Source organism: Tenrec ecaudatus, chromosome 11, assembly GCF_050624435.1.
Source record: "Tenrec ecaudatus isolate mTenEca1 chromosome 11, mTenEca1.hap1, whole genome shotgun sequence".
In the NCBI taxonomy this organism is placed as follows: domain Eukaryota; kingdom Metazoa; phylum Chordata; class Mammalia; order Afrosoricida; family Tenrecidae; genus Tenrec; species Tenrec ecaudatus.
In genome coordinates this window covers 85,833,888-85,849,601 of record NC_134540.1, presented here as the reverse complement: position 1 = coordinate 85,849,601, position 15,714 = coordinate 85,833,888, and the positions used below count along the sequence as shown (strand labels likewise).

At 53.1% G+C, this 15,714-nt stretch overlaps 1 protein-coding gene across 1 annotated transcript in view; it reads right to left on the bottom strand.

Moving 5' to 3' along the window:
* Positions 1 to 4,786: 4,786 nt before the first annotated feature.
* Positions 4,787 to 15,714, bottom strand: part of GAS6 (growth arrest specific 6) — an 82,195-nt gene continuing 71,267 nt past the window's right edge. The window contains exons 11-15 of the mRNA XM_075563384.1: positions 14,183 to 14,347; positions 13,090 to 13,258; positions 8,595 to 8,767; positions 6,349 to 6,577; positions 4,787 to 5,369 (exon numbers count right to left, since the gene is read on the bottom strand). Of these exons, the coding sequence (XP_075419499.1) occupies positions 5,215 to 5,369; positions 6,349 to 6,577; positions 8,595 to 8,767; positions 13,090 to 13,258; positions 14,183 to 14,347 (891 nt within the window). The 3' untranslated portion in view covers positions 4,787 to 5,214. The remainder of the gene's footprint in view (positions 5,370 to 6,348; positions 6,578 to 8,594; positions 8,768 to 13,089; positions 13,259 to 14,182; positions 14,348 to 15,714) is intronic.

The window sequence follows — 15,714 nt, the reverse complement described above, 5'->3', positions numbered from 1 at the left end:
CACCCCTACTGGCCACTCTGCAGAAGGACAGACCCTGCAGAAGGTGAGGTGCCCCTGTGAAGATTACAGCATGGGAAATGAAGGGGGCAGCTCTCCTCTGTCCTATAGGGTCGCTATAGTCTGGATCAACTTGTTGGCACACTATCAGGACATCATGAAAGGTGGGTCCTCACCAAGAGAGGAGCGAGCCGCTCAGGCACTTGCTGGATGCTTGCTATCAGGGGCCTTCTGTTTGGCTGTCTTTCTTTCCAAGTGCCAGTAGGGGAGAGAATCAGAGAAAAATGCTTGGAGAGCCATCAGACTGCTCTCTGGAGCCTTGTCAACAGAACTTCTGCTAAGAGGCTGCCAAACTTCAGAAGCAACAAACACAAAGGAATGCACAGATCAAAGGCTGAGCAAGCTGCATCCTGCCTCCAGAGATGCCAGGCTGGGTGCAGATGAGGTCAGAGGTCATGGCCCGAGGAGTCAAAGAAATAGATTCAGGTCAACAGGAGCCCAGGGGGCTCAAAGGCAAGTGTGCCAAGAACCCCTAGTGACTGCTGGGGGACAGAGACCCCAGATGTGACTAAACTCAAGCTATTCCTCACTAACAATAGGGGCAGTGTGTGGGGGCACTCAGGGGTCCCAGGTTTAAGTGGCAGTTCTGCCATGCCCATGTGTCCTTGGGCAAGCTGTCCTTTGGTTTCTATGATTACCAAGTCCGAGGGAGGAGTGTAGTGGCTCCGTGGTTAGTCTCCCTTTCCGTGCCGGTGATCCTGGTTAGATGCCCAGCCAATAGCGCCCCTCACACGCAGTCACCGCCCATCTATCAGTGGAGGCTTGCGTGCAGTTATGAGGCTGAACAGGTCCACCGGAGCTCCCGGATGAAGATGGGCCAGGGAGCCAGGCCTGGAGATGTACTTCCAAAACTCAGCCAGTGAACGGCTGAGAGGTCACAGCAGACCCAGCTGTATCTGAGGCTAGGGAAAAAGCAGGGCTGGGTCTCAGCAGGTGTGGCTGTGCAAGGTCAGCAGTTTGAAACCACCAAGCACTTGGTGGGAGAAAGACGAGGCTTTTGACTTCATTACATCAAGATGTGTGTGTATTATGTGAAATTATGCGTGTATTATGTGTGTTTGCATTATGTGTGTATTGTGTGTATCATGTGAAATTGACTCTGACTCAGAGCGACCCTATAGGAAGACAGAGTGGGACTTCCAGTCTCAGAAAACCACAGGGGCAGTTCTCCCCTGCCCTAGAGGGTTGCTGTGAATCAGATTCCACTGGGAGAGAGGGAGGGAGGGAGGGAGGGAGGGAGAGAGGGAGGGAGCGTGAGCGAGTCAGTCAGTCAGTGAGTGAGAGACAGTGTGAGAGAGAGAGAGAGTGAGAGAGTGAGTGAGTGTGAGAGTGATGAGTGAGAGTGAGAGAATGGGTGAGAGTGAGTGTGTGTGAGTGTGAGTGAGTGACTATCAATGAGAGTGTGAGTGAGAGAGTGAGAGTAAGAGTGAGTGAGTATGAGAGAGTGAGAGTGAGTGATGAGAGAGTGAGAGAGTGAGACAGTGATGAGTGAGAGAGTGAGTGATGAGAGAGTGAGAGAATGGGTGAGAGTGAGTGTGTGTGAGTATGAGAGAGTGATGAGTGAGAGTGAGTGTGTGTGAGTGTGAGAGTGATGAGTGAGAGTGAGAGAATGGGTGAGAGTGAGTGTGTGTGTGTGAGTGTGAGAGAGAATGGGTGAGAGTGAGTGTGTGTGAGTGTGAGTGAGTGACTATCAATGAGTGAGAGTGTGAGTGAGAGAGTGAGAGTAAGAGTGAGTGAATAAGTGAGTATGAGAGTGAGAGAGTGAGTGATGAGAGAGTGAGACAGTGATGAGTGAGAGTGAGTGATGAGAGAGAGAGAGTGAGAGAATGGGTGAAGTGAGTGTGTGTGAGTATGAGAGAGTGATGAGTGAGAGTGAGAGAATGGGTGAGAGTGAGTGTGACTGAGTGTGAGAGAGTGATGAGTGAGAGAATGGGTGTGAGTGTGTGTGAGTGTGAGTGACTGAGTATCAATGAGTGAGAGTGTGAGTGAGAGTGAGAGTAAGAGTGAGTGAGTATGAGAGAGTGAGAGAGAGTGAGTGATGAGTGACAGAGTGAGTGATGAGAGAGTGAGACAGTGATGAGTGAGAGAGTGAGTGATGAGTGAGAGAGTGAGTGAGAGTGAGAGAATGGGTGAGAGTGAGTGTGTGTGAGTGTGAGAGAGTGAGTGAGTGATGAGTGACAGTGAGTGATGAGAGAGTGTGAGAGTGAGTGACAGTGAGTGTGAGAATGAGTGTGAGTGAGTCTGAATGAGAGTGAGTGAGAGTGTTAGAGAATGAGAGAGTGAGAGTGTTAGAGAGTGAGAGTGACTGAGTGAGAGAGAGAGAGAGTGAGTGTGAGAGAGCGAGAGTGAGAGAGCGTGAGTGAGTGAGTGAGTCAGACTGGATGGCCTTACAGACAGTAAGTACTTGTACAGCCCAAGAGTTGCACCTGTTGGAAGGTGTGGTTGAGGAGACTTCTGGTTCCTTCAGCCTAGTCCTAGGCGTCCGGCCCGTGCAGGGCAGACTCCGCCGTGTTGTGACAGTCAGGGGGCTTCAACAGTCCTCCTTCGCCCCTCTTCCTCACTCGTGGACAGACAGCACGTGTGCGCTTCCCGCCCCATGGAGCTCGTAGGTGCTTCTGTAGGGCTTCCTCTCCTGCCCTCTCCATCCTGCTTGTCTCTGGGCGGGCAACTTCAGCCAGAAGTTCTGGCTTTTGTTGATGCAGATTTTAGGAATTGATGCCCTAACTGTGGTTGTGAAAGGGTGGGGCCGTGAGCTACTTTAGTACTTTGCTGCTGCCTGTGATGCAAGATCCCAAAGGACCTAAAACCATCACCTTGCCGACTTGCTACACACATGCCTGGAGGGTACTCTCAAAGAATGGAATCTTCATTGAACTAGCCCAACGCCCACCAGAGGCCGGATGCTCTCCAGGGGCCCCCACACGGCGGCTCCCTTCAGCCATGACTGCACACTGGCCAGAGACCAAGCTCTGTCCCTCACCGCCATCACTGCACTGAACGCCAATCTCTCCTTCTGGCTCCAAAGCATTAGTCGTGGTCCTCGCCCCGTGACCAGAAGCAGCTGCTCCTGCCCCCAAAGCCCTTTTGTAATTTCTGCTGTTTGGATGTGGTTCTCACCGCCCCTTTAGGGACGAGTCCGGGACGCAGGGACGGAGTTTATTTCCCAATATAACTTTAATAGCGCTGGCTAGGATGGGTTTGTTCTTGCCATCTTAATGCTCTTTGGGAAACTGCCGTGCATCAAGGTCAAAGGGCATGTTCTCTATCCCAACCCCCCCTTTCAGATGAGGAAACTGAGGCGTAGGAAGCGAAGCAAGCAGCCCGAGAGGAACCTGAGGAGACAGTGGGGTCTGATTGGGGCCCCGGGTCACCGCAGATCACAGGCTGTCTCCAAAAGAGAGGAAAGAGGTTTTTCCTTTTTAAAGCAAAGCCCAGGCCGGTTGCCACCAAGTCCACTCTGCCTGGCGGCCACTCCGCACCAGCTGGACGCATCTGCTCTAAGGGCACACAGGGCCCTGGGTGGGTTTGAACCATCAACCTTTTCACTAGCAGCCCAGCCCAGGGGTTTCCTTTTTAGAGGGAAAACATGTGGTCAAGGAGTGAACAGACTTGTCCCGGGAGGGAGGGGAAACTAGGTGCTGACCTGGCAGAAGGTAAGCCCCCTGTGGTGCTCAAAGACGGGCCTTGTATTTCCACGTCCTATTCTCCTGTGTGGCCCAGTAGCTGCGAACTCAAAGGCGAGCAGTTCAAATCCACCCAATGACACTACAAAAGCAAGATGGCAGCCAAGGAATTCCTAGGGGCCCTCCTCAGGAGCCCTGGCAGTAGTGGTTATAAATTGGATTGTTAATTATGAGGTCAGCAGTTTGAAACCACCAGGCGCTCCTCGGGAGAAAGACAGGGGCTTACTCCCGTCAAGAGTGAATCTCAGAAACTCACAGCGGCAGTTCTACCCTGTCCTGTCGGCCCACTGAGAGGGGGCATCTGGGTCCGGTTGCTTGGCTTCCTTTGGAGTCCTCTTGTGTGGGCCTCAAGGAGATGGACTGACGCTGGGGCTGCAACCCTGGGCTCAGGCACAGGCACCCTTGTGAAGATGGCACAGGACTGGGCGGTGTTTCGTTTTGTCACATGTGAGGTTGCTATGGGTCAGACCGACTCAGTGACCACTAACAACCACACTCGACCACATGGGGGCACCATGAGTCGGCAATCAACTGCATGGCACCCGACAGCCACGGCAAACTCCCGCCCCTCAAAAGTGTGCCCAGGTCTTATGTCTGCCTGCCTGTCGCCCCGACACAGCCGCCGGCCCACCCAGTTTCAGTGCGCGCACAGTACACATGCTGCTGGCTGCCTACAGGTGTTTGTCTACAGAGTGAGTCCCAGAGCACATAGCTCATCAACTGCAGCTGCTCGGAGACCCAGGTGCACGTGACTCTAGTCTCCCTGCCATCCCCCCTGCAGGGTTCAGGAACACAGCTCTGCAGGGCCATGACCAGTGTCACCCCAGAGCCTGTCCAACTCAGCCCTCAGCCCTGGGGACGCTGTTCCTTCAAGGACAGAGAAGTGACGGGTTCCTTGTCGCTGTTAAGAACGGAAGCTCAAGGCCTGCAGCTACCAAAACACGTGCATCGATTCTGCCTTCCGCCTCCTTTCACACCGAAAGCTGCTGACCGCTAGAAAAATAACAAAATAAAATGCCAGGAGGGGATCGACTGGCCACACAGAGTTAAAAAGTTTTCTGTAAATACTTTATTTTTCCCGTATCTCTTTAAGTCAGAAAGAAGCATTTGGTAATAAAAATAATAGAGAATTACTTTTTCTTTTCTTCAAATCGACGACGCTGATATGTGGCCAGGCTCCCAGCTCTGATCCCCTTTGCCATGACGGGCTCCCGCCTCCGGCCCCTCGGGAGTTCCCTGTGCTTCCAGATCTGCACAACATTTGGCTTCTGGTCTACTTACACCTAGGTGACAAGGCAGACAGAGGGTTCCACGAAAATCCCAACTAGTGGCAAGCAGCAGCGGGCCCCTGGACTGCTTTCAGTGCTTTTGAAGAAACAGGCTCCCCCCTGTCTTCCTGCCATTGGTTCGTAAAAGGAAAAGCATGAGAGGTTCTCGTGATAAAAAATGCGTGGGCCTCCCGGGGCCCTGGAGTCTACGGTGCGGTGTGCACTATGGCGGGGCAGGAGTGCGACATGATATCACTGTGTTTGTACGCGGCTTCGTCCAAGTCCAGGGCCTTCTGGTTGACCTCCAGAGTCAGGCAGCCGTGGTAGAAAGCCGTGACCGGCACTGAAGTCACGGGAACATCTGGGCGGAAGGGAACGAACAAGAGTGACACCTTCTTTAGCCAGGAGCGCACCCCTTGCTGACTCCTTTTCCTACGCCTCTGCCCGCTTCTTTGTCCTCGCTCCCCAGTAATGCTCCCTGGCCGGGCTTTTGTGTCCTTCCTGGCTTGGGCGGGCATCTGTCTTCACGTGGCACTGACTTCCTTCCAGCTGAGAACAGCACTCTGCCCGGTCTGGCTCTGAGGACCCTGGCAGGCAAGCAGCTCACACTCGCCAACCAGTGTTTGGCAAGTGCCTCCCCCCACTCCCCGCACCCGCCAGGAAGTACACCCAGATTGCCGAATCAATTAAATAAATATGATCTTATTATGGGCCCAACATGAGTCATGCGTGCTGCGAGGCTTCCCAGCGCGACCTCATCCCCTCCCAAGCTTTGTTTGGGAACGCGGAATGAAGCGTGCCTCTGGCAGCTGAATCAGCCAGCCCCAGTCCTCTGCCACGCGGGCGAGTCACGACCTGTGCTGGCCGGTGGGGAGAAGCTAGGACACCGATGAGCACCTGGCTCACAGAGGCCACCAGCAAGCAAAGCACATTGTTTACTGAAGGAAGGTCAAGGCAAGGCCCTTGGTCCTGAGCCGGCCAGCAGCATCCTGGGGCTCCGGCACTGCCTGAGGACTGCTTAGTCTGGGTTGAGCAATTGTCCCCTCTATAGCCTTGGCCACACCCACCATGTCTGGCGGGCATTTCCAGGTGGATGCTCCTGGAAGGGACAAGGGAAGGTGAGGGCCTGACTCAAGCTCCGGTGAGCCCAGTGGCTCAGGGAGCCCCTGCCGGGACACTGCAGGGACTCCAGGGGTCAGCTCAAGGACACAGTAGCACTTTCCCTTCCTCTGTAGAAAAGCAAGTCCATTTCCACAGTTACTATTAGAAATGCCACCTTCTGTCTGAGGCCACCGATATGGTGAAGGTGAGACCCATCCCACCCAGCTCCAGGGCCCTACCTGGGAGTCCCCCCAGGAACGTGTGCACAGGCTCCCGCAGGTGGCGCTTCAGCACGGCCAGCCTCTCCTGCAGCTGCTCGGGGCTCACTTCACTCTGGCCCTTGGTGCCGTCAACCACCAGGCTGGCCTCCCCTTCCTTCACAGAGACTGTCACGACGTGCTCCTGACTGTCACAGACCTTGATCTCCATCAGGGACAGGGTGACGTTCTCAACAGCCAGGACCACCAGCTGCAGGGGGCAAGAAGCAGGCTTCAGTACACACAGGGGAACCGGGGGGGGGGGGGTGACTGCGTGCCAGGCAACAACCATGTCCCTCTCACACGGGGACCTCTGCAGCCCGCGGGGAGGGACATCTCCCACTTATTGTCCTCAGACACCTTCCTGTGTCTTGCAAGTTACAGACTTCCTTTGGTGGCGGGTGTTTCTGGCCGCCCTGTAGGACCTGGCTTCTAGCCTCGCCTCTGTGGCTTGTGGACAGAGAGCTCACCTCTATGGGACCCCATTTCTCCATGTGCCACATCGTGAGCCTGAGAGGTCCTTCCCAGGACTGATATTGAACGAGCAAAGTAAAGGATGCCACCCTAGGGACCCCAAGTCAGGAGAACTCAAAACCATACATTCCGGTCACTCATCTGGGGAACACTGTGACCCAGGAGTTAAAACTACCTGCTGCTAACTGAAAGGTCAGTGGTTCAAACCCACCAACTGCTCTGTGGGAAAATGATGAGGCGGTTTGTTTCTGTAAAGAGTTACAGCTTTCGGAATGCCCTGTGTGTGTGTGTGTACACGAATATTTGGACTCAACACCAGTGCATGAAACAACCCACACAAATGAACATACGTCTGAACTAAGTATAAGGAAACGCTACTACAAGGCTTTGCCTGACAAGGGACCCAGGACACTGCTTCGGGTTTTGTATGAATCTTGTCTCCACAAGCTGCTGAGAGCAAGCAGCACTGGTGGGTTGGCTGCAGCAAGATACAAGCTCGAAGGAAGCAGCCCCGAGGCCGCCTCCTTGCTAAAATCCGGGCAGGCTCATCCATCTTCCCCAGCCCAGGGAAGTGGGTATTGAACAACAGAAAGGACGGGTCTGTCTGTGGCGGTCCAAACCCCCAGGCTCTCCACGGGAGAAAGAGGTGGGCGTCTTCTCACCAGGAGCTGCCGCCTTGCAAACCTATGAGGCAGTGCTCCTGGGTCCAGAAGGGTCGCCGCTGTGACCCCAGGGGCTGGGTGTTATCTGTTTATTCCAAAAGCCGGGTCTTTGGGTTTGAAAATCAATCCCAGAGACTCTCCCCTCTCTGGAGAAGAGGGAATGTGTATGTGACCCAAGCCCATCACTGGCTCGTCCAGGGACCCAGGAGACCTCAGTTGCTTCTGAAGGCAGACAGGGGAGTGAACGCGAGGGAAGAGGTGAGAGATTGCAAGGGCGATTTCCTTTCCGTTCCTGCACACGGAGGAAAGGCAGGTGCAACGGGGAGAGCTCACGGACTCAGTGCCAGGGGGAAGGAACGGGTGAGCTGCCTCTGCTCCACTACTGTGAGAATGAGGTTGCTTGAGGGAATGGCAGGCCCGGGGCTTGCAGATCCAGATTTTTTTGAGAGAGACTCAAAACCTGAATTTGGTGGTGAGGTCAGCTGACTTTTAGATAATAGCGACGAGTTCAAATTTTGTTCTAAAACCATGGTGAGGGCCAGAAAAATACCCCGGTGCATCGGTGGGCCTTCTGGGCGCAGCCCTGGTTGGCTGCCAGCAGCTGCTTCTGCCAGGAGCGTCTGTAACTTGCAATGGTGTTTGGGTTGATCTCCTGTCAACAAATTCCCGGCAAAGCCAAGGGCATCGTGTGCCAAACGTGGCTGATTAAACCTCTGGTCAGAGACTTTGCAAAAACAAACAAAAACAAACCAAACCGGTTGCTGTGGAGTGGAGCCTGACAGATGGCAGCTCTGTGTGTGCAGAAAAGGGATCCCTAGCATTTTCTAGGCTGTCACCGGTGGGAAGCAGGTGACCCAGGGCCCCCGAGGGGGCCTCTGGGCGTGTTCAAGCCACCAACTGTTCAGTTAGCAGTGGATGGCTTCGTTTGGGCCTTGTAGGTTGGGATCAGATAGGCAGAGGCAGAGGCAAGACCCAAAGGAAGGAGTTTTGGAGTTCCTGGGTCTGGAGAGGGAAAGCAGCCCCCTCCCAGGTCCCGCAGGTTCTAGGGGCTTCAGTGAGGCAGGGCTCGGTGGCAGCCGGAGTCCTTCATACCTGCTTTTTGAGCTTCTTTGTGGAGTGGTAGTCCACCAGGGCCACGGAGAGGGGGACGGTGTGGTCCTCGCCCATCAGCGCTAGCAGCACGCCAGTGTCCGAGGCCGGGCGGATCCGAGCAATGACTTCTATTTCCCAGGTCGTTTCCGTTCCCACGTCCAGTGACGTCCGCACTGCGAAGAAGGTGGCCCATTACAAGATGATCCAGACGGGGGAGCGGCCGCCCTGATGGGGCCCACTGAGCTCAGGAGGACCGTGAGTGACAGGGCTGCTCCCAGCACCTTCTCCTGGGCTCTGAGGAGCACTGGGCACCGCAAGTGGAGAGTGGTAACCCTCCTTTCCAGCGCAGAGAACTCAAAGTGGCCTTTCACGGAGCCCGACAGCTGCTTCGGGAGCTGTGCCCTAGCCGGGGAGTGACAGGCAAACTCCAGCAGTTGGTTCCCGGTCTAGCTCGTGGTGCAGAGGGCAACCGGGAAGCTGAGGAGGGATGGCTGCATCCGTCCTCCTTGTTGTACCAGCTCCTTCCACTTGTGTGTGTGGCCTCCAGACATCGGGGTAGGCCAGGGGTAGGTCAGGGGACTGCGGCCACGGGGCCCCCACCTTCCTGGTAGAACCCTGGTGGCTTAGTGGTTACAAGTTGGGTCTCTAATTGTCAGCACGGAGGGAGAAAGATAGGCTTCCTGCTCCTGGAAAGTTAGAGCCTTGGAAACCCACAGGGGCAGGTCTACTCTGCCCTATAGGGTTGCTATGAGTCAGAATTGACCCAATGACAACGAATCTGGTGTTTGGTTTTCTTCAGTACCAGAACCTAGTTTTCCAAGGGCCCAAGTGGAAAGCAAATGTTTTGAGAATTATGGGGATAACAAATGTACAAATGTGCTGACGCAATGGATGTATATATGGAGCATGATAAGAGTTGTATGAGCCCCCCAATAAAATGATTTAAATTTAAAAATACAGAAAAAAGAGATAGGATTTGTTTCTGAGCACACATGTTCATACGTCAGCTCAAAAGTACTGTGAAATGTTTAAAGCACAAACAAATGGAAGCAGTTATTCCAAAAAGACCATATACAATTCTGAGTTACAATTTTTTCCATCATTCTAGTGCCTCAGGGGAGTTACTTTTTATTCAAATGGTATCTATCTATCCATCCATCCACCCATCCATCCATCTAATTGTATCCAATATGTATCTCTCTCTCTCCCTACCTATCTACTTTTTTCATGTGTCTATCTTATGTCTCTCTATACAAACCTACCTATCTACAAAGGAGTTTTCAAAAGTTGATGGGATAATTCCATTATCATTTAAATACATTTTCCCATGAACTTTCTGAAGTCCCCTCTACCCATCCACACATCTACCCTAACAAGTGATTCTAAGAAATCCATCCTGGCCATGAGAGCTGGCATGTGGTTCCCGAGGACAGACAGCATGCTGTCTTTCTTTCCCACATTCAAATCATCTGCTGATCAAGAAACCCAGATGAAACCCTCCACCTGCTTCCCTCTCATGAGGGAGTTGTCCTGTGTAGGCGAGGCGACACCGAATCAGTGTTTTCCTGGTTCAAGCTCCGATGCACCTCTTCCCCAGGGCAAAGTGAGCGCCACCAGATAATGACAAACGTCGCGCCCTCCCCCCCCCCCAAGCCGGGGGTGCCTCCGTGCTCCCGTGTGCCTCCCACCCACAAAGGGGGTCCAGTGACGTCCATCCTCAAGAACTACTTGTAGATGTGGATGCACATCAGGTGAGAAAGGAACAGCTCCAGCACAGCACTCTCCTCTTGCCCAGGCGTTCCCCTTCACAGAAGTGTGACGGAGGGGATGGGCGCAGTCTTCAGTCACTGTGAGTTACACACCTCCCGGAGACTCGAATTATAAGGAATATCTCAACGTAACGAGGGCGAAGCTCCGCCAGGTGCCTCCCCATCTCAGGCTGTGCGAGCCAGTGAGTGCAAAGCCGCTGTGATCGCGGCAGAGGACGAGAACAGCCCCACTGTGCTGTGGCTCTCTGCTGGGTTATGACTCGCACACTCGCCGTGGCTGTGTTGGCTCAGGCTTGCTGAAAGTGCAGAGAGCTGCGCATTATGTGGCCTCAGCTTCCATAAGAACGTCAGCGAGGGGAACCTACAGCACGCGGATCAGGGGCACCTCTGCAGTCTTTGCACAGTATGTGCGATGGCCTGTACTCCCCAATGGAAAGGGATTGTTATCATGTATGGGAAAATGAGGCAGCGTATAACTGCATGGTTTCATAGTAAGTACGGCTGCGTTCTTCATTTGTATCCGTGGAAATAAAGAGTAAAATCACACGGGATGGCGTGTGTCTCGTGTCAGGTGGTAGCATTTGGGGAGAAGGGGGCTTTTCTTTAAAAATACCTTGAATTATAGGGTAATTTTTTTGACAATCAAAGCAAGGAGGGAAGCAAATGGCAATGTGAAGTCCCAGGAGACTGTCCTTCTAGCTAATGTCAGAAGGGCAGAGTCCAGTGAGTCTGACCCGGGCTGGGCTTTCCCTAAACTTGAACTGGATGCCTGAGGAGGGACATAATGGGGGGAAGGGGAGTGAGCTGCCTGCCCTTCCGGGCTCACGTGCCAGGGAGCAGGGTGGTTTCATGAGGAAGGGGTTTGGAGGTCAGGAACGGAGAAGACATGGCGCACCTCCAAGGGAAGCGATCCCAGGAAACCATCCTAAACTAATACTTGAGCTCATTCAGTAAAGATGTTCATCATGAGCAGTCTGTCCCCTTACGGAACTCTCCATATAAGATTAAATGGGAAGCCCCCCCAAAAAACCCAAAAAAACACCTCACTGCCAGAGTCACTGCCGATTCCTAGCAACCCAATTAGACAGGGTAGAACAGTCCCTGTGGGTTTCCAACACCGTAACTCTGTAAGGAGCCTCATCTTACTCCCATGGAGCGGTTTGGTGGTTTTGAGCTGCCGACCTTGCAGCGAGTAGTGTGTAATCCACTAAGCTCCCGGGCTGCCTAAGGGGCAACCGTCACTCTGAAACACGATGGAACTTTGATGGGCAGCGGGTGGAGAAACCCCGTTGGCAGAGGCAGGGGAGGTGGTGGCACGTGGCCAAGCGTGTGACCACTGTCCATGAGGTGCCCACGTGGCCACACTATCCAATGGGTGTGTTTTAGGGTATACAGTTTAGCAAAAAATACTAGCTTTGTTAACAACAACAACAGGCACCTGGGGGGGGGGGGTGCAGCCACACAGCACTGAGCAGGCAGCTGGGAGACTGTGCGGGAAGGGTGAGGAAGTCCCAGAGGGTTACCACAGAATCTCCCTAGACCAGAGCGTAAGCAGAAAGCCCGAGAAATAAGAGAGCCATGTAATCACGGTCACAACAAGCCAGGGCTACCTCACTTAGGTCCACTTATTCAGAGCCTCGTGAGCTTCTTCAGATAGTTTAAAAGTCTGTGCCTGCAGTGTGCTCTCCTGGGGCCATGGCCCCTGGCTCTCCTAAGATTCTGAAGGTCACAAGCCACTTTGACAAGTTCATGGGAAGAGCCCATTCTTTTACGGCCATCTCCCCATGAACTCTCTGAAGTCGTCTCACCCGTGGCCCCCGTGACAGAAATTAGGCACGCCAGCCGGTGCCTGCCCGAGAGCTAGAAGTTCACTGTAAAAACCAGCCGAGACAAACGCCACGGAAAGCCCCGCATGCCCAGAGTCAAACCACGCTGCTGGCGATAGTGGCTTACACACTCGGTGGCTGACGTCAAGGTCAGTAGTTGGAAACCACCACGTTGCGCCAAGAAGGTAAAGAGGAGGCTCTCTGCCCCCTTAGAGGCGGACAGGCTGGGAAAGCCCACGTGGGCAGTTCTTCTCCGCCCTGCAATGAGTTGGACGGAAGTTGTAGTCGGCGTCTCCGCTCTCGGCGGTGCCATCTCCCACCATCTTTCTGCCGTTCCACACCCAGGTATAAAAGCAAAGCTTTTCGGCTGCCTTGACGACTTCGTTTGGACAAGCCTTCCTTCTTGGGGATACCCTCCTTCCTTGACCATAACAACGGGGGTCCTGTGCCTGTCACGCTGCTGTTTGTAGGTGCTGTCCTCCCGCTGTGCTCCTCTTTGAACCCCTGATTGTAATGTCACGGTCTTTTCCCAGAGCTCCTCATCTGCCCCTGGAGAATCCTGAGCTCTTCTTGTCTCAGAGCTGTGTGCGAACCCCCTTCTCGGGCCTTCCCATCCTGCCCACCCCTACACCATCACGGCCCACGGGCCGCTGTCTTCTCTTTTGGCCACTGTCACGGGCTAATTGAAACTCAGGGAGGACGGGGCTCCATGCTGAGTGGTGCTGTCTCTGCCCTCCCTCGTGCTGCATGTGCCTCTCAGAGCTGTGGGGGGCACCAGGGCATCCCTGATGCCGTCACCCAAGGAACGCTGGCTGCCCTTCCTGCTTGTTTTGTTTTCTAAGTGCGTAACTGGCTGAAGGTACCACCGCGACTCTCTCGGCCTAAAGAACCAAGACTTACTATAACTGAGGCTGTAGAAGGCAAATCCATTGCCTGGGAAGAAGGAGCCCCTTTCCATCACGGAGAAGCATTGCATTTTCGTGTTCAATTTGACTGTTTCTTGGATGGTGGTGTCCTCACCATTCAACCAGTTCCAACTCCTCATACAACCATCCAGGCGAGGGTTTATCTGGAAAGACAGGAATCCCAATAGCTTCCCGGGGCCCACATATGCTCCCCCCACCCACCCACCCCAGAGCAGAGTCCTCAGCCATTCCAGGTGCAGGATGAGCCCTCTGCCCAAACCAGGCCTGTGGAAAGCTCCTTCTGCAGAAACGGATAAACCCTACCTGTGGTCGATGCTCCCTTCATAGCTCGACACCTTATCAGGTGCCTTACTGGCCCCACTTCATTGGAACGCCTGTCCGGCATACCCAGTGAGCGTGCATGCCGCCGCTGAGAGTGGAGCGCACTAAGCAGAGTCCACGTTCCTTGTCTGCATTTTTCTCTCCCCATTTACAGAGTATACCCCAACCATCAAGGGCCTAAGGGTGCTGAAGGCTGTCATTTCTTGTATTTGCTGTGAAATCACAACCGCTGTGCCCAGGAGTCTAGCCCTTCACCTCAGCTGCTGGGGAGATGGAAAGGTGTGTGGTGTGAGGAAGGGATGAGAAAAGGCAGAATGCACTGAGGCTTTCTCCAGCCCCACATCCCGTGGAGATCTCCACAGGCCAACTCTCCCAACATGTTCTCAGAAACAACCTCCCAAAGTCCGTTTTAAATTTTAGTTAAAAGAATAATTTCATCGTATCTTATCCCCCCACCACCCACTTGTAAAAAAATTTTTTCCACTTGTAAAATTTTTATTATACCCAGAGAAAAACTTAGCCAGGTATCATACAAAGAGATGGTGATAAGCACCTTATATAATTAATGCTCCAATTTGGCTCGTTAAATGTTAGGTGCCCTTTCACCTCCCTCTAGGTCCCTCGCCAAGCTTGTGAATGCTGAACACCTGTCAGCTCATGGCTCGATCTCATCCCTACAGAGTGCAGGCTCTCCAACACATCGCACGCTGCACGCCCAGACCCAAGTGACTGACGCTGGTACTCACAGGCTGAACGAGGTCTTTCTCTTTAAAGGGAATGCCCCCCACTGTAAGGTTCAAGTGATACAGTCCTCTGTCCAGCTGAAACAGGTCCCCGGCCACCGCTATTTTCATAACAGCATCCTTGTTGACTTTGACCACGAGATTCCGTTCTAGCTCCTCGACGGAAATCTGGGGAAAAGCAACGCCATGAGAAGAGGGCTCTTCTGATGGGAAAAGGGGGCGGGAAGCACCCCTTCGGAAACACCACCCGCACCTGCTGATGGCCACCCACGGGCAGTCTAAAGCTTCCAAGTTCCTTCCCTCCGTGCGCCAGGCAGGTGTGCATGGCCACACAGTGAGCTGCCAGTTCCTTGGGAAAGGAGGCAGAGAGCAATGCAGAGGGAAGCAGCTCTTTCTGACATGCCTGGTTCAGGTCACGTGTGGGGACACGGGCAGCCTCCACGCAGATGTAAATGACAGTCACACATGTCTTCTCTAGAGCAAACGCCAAGAGACTTGTGTCGTCTGTCCTCGGTTGCTCATTTTCTGAGCGAGATGTTTTCTCTTTCTTCTGACACTACACACAAGTCCAAGTCAGCAATAAAGGGAAGGGCCACCTGGTGGCAGCGGGCAGGGATATCTGGAGCGGGACTTGAACCTACCAGCTGGGGAACTAGAAACCAAGCCAAACTCTCAAGGAAACCCAGGGCTTCGAACCTTTTCTGTTATTAAAAAATGCCGGCACACATGTAGAAAAGCTCACAAAAACATAAGCAAGCAGCTTAAGGAATCACTGCAAAGCAAACACTCATATAATCACCACCCAGATCAAGAAATAGAACCTGTAAGTACTCCAAAGCCATTCATTCTGGGTGCACTTCTCAACCATAAGTCCTGCCCTGCTAGGGGAACCATGATCTCTGTCTTTTAGTTGTACTGCTGAAACCGAAATCCCAAAAGAATCGACTTGAGTTTTGAAGCAAAAGAGAGTAAAATCACTCACCATGTATTTTTGGGTCTGGCTTCTTTCTTCTCAAACTTCTGAGATTTATCCCCATCATTGTATATTGTTTCATTTTCACAGCTTTACGGTATTCCGTGATAAGACTACTGCAACTTATTTACCGATGCTACTACTGCAAAGTATGTCAGGTTTCTCAGTTTGGGGCTACTGCCCATCAGGTTGCTGTACATGTATTCTGGTGAGCATGAATAACAACTTCTAGCATGATTACCAGGTCCCTTGGGTGATGCAAAGCTTAAGTGCTCAATTAGTAGCCTAGAGGATGGTGGCTTTGAATCCATCTAGAACAGTGGTTCTCAACCTGTGGGTCGCGACCCCGGTGGAGGTTGAACGACCCTTTCACAGGGGTCGCCCAATTCATCATAGTAGCAAAATTATAGTTATGAAAAATAGCAACGAAAAGAATTTCATGGTTGGGGGTCACCACAACATGAGGAACTGAGTTGAGAACCACTGATCTAGAGGTACCTTGGAAGACAGGTGTGGCGATCTGGAAGCCTTGTGAAGCACTGCCCTCCCTGCAGGGGATTGT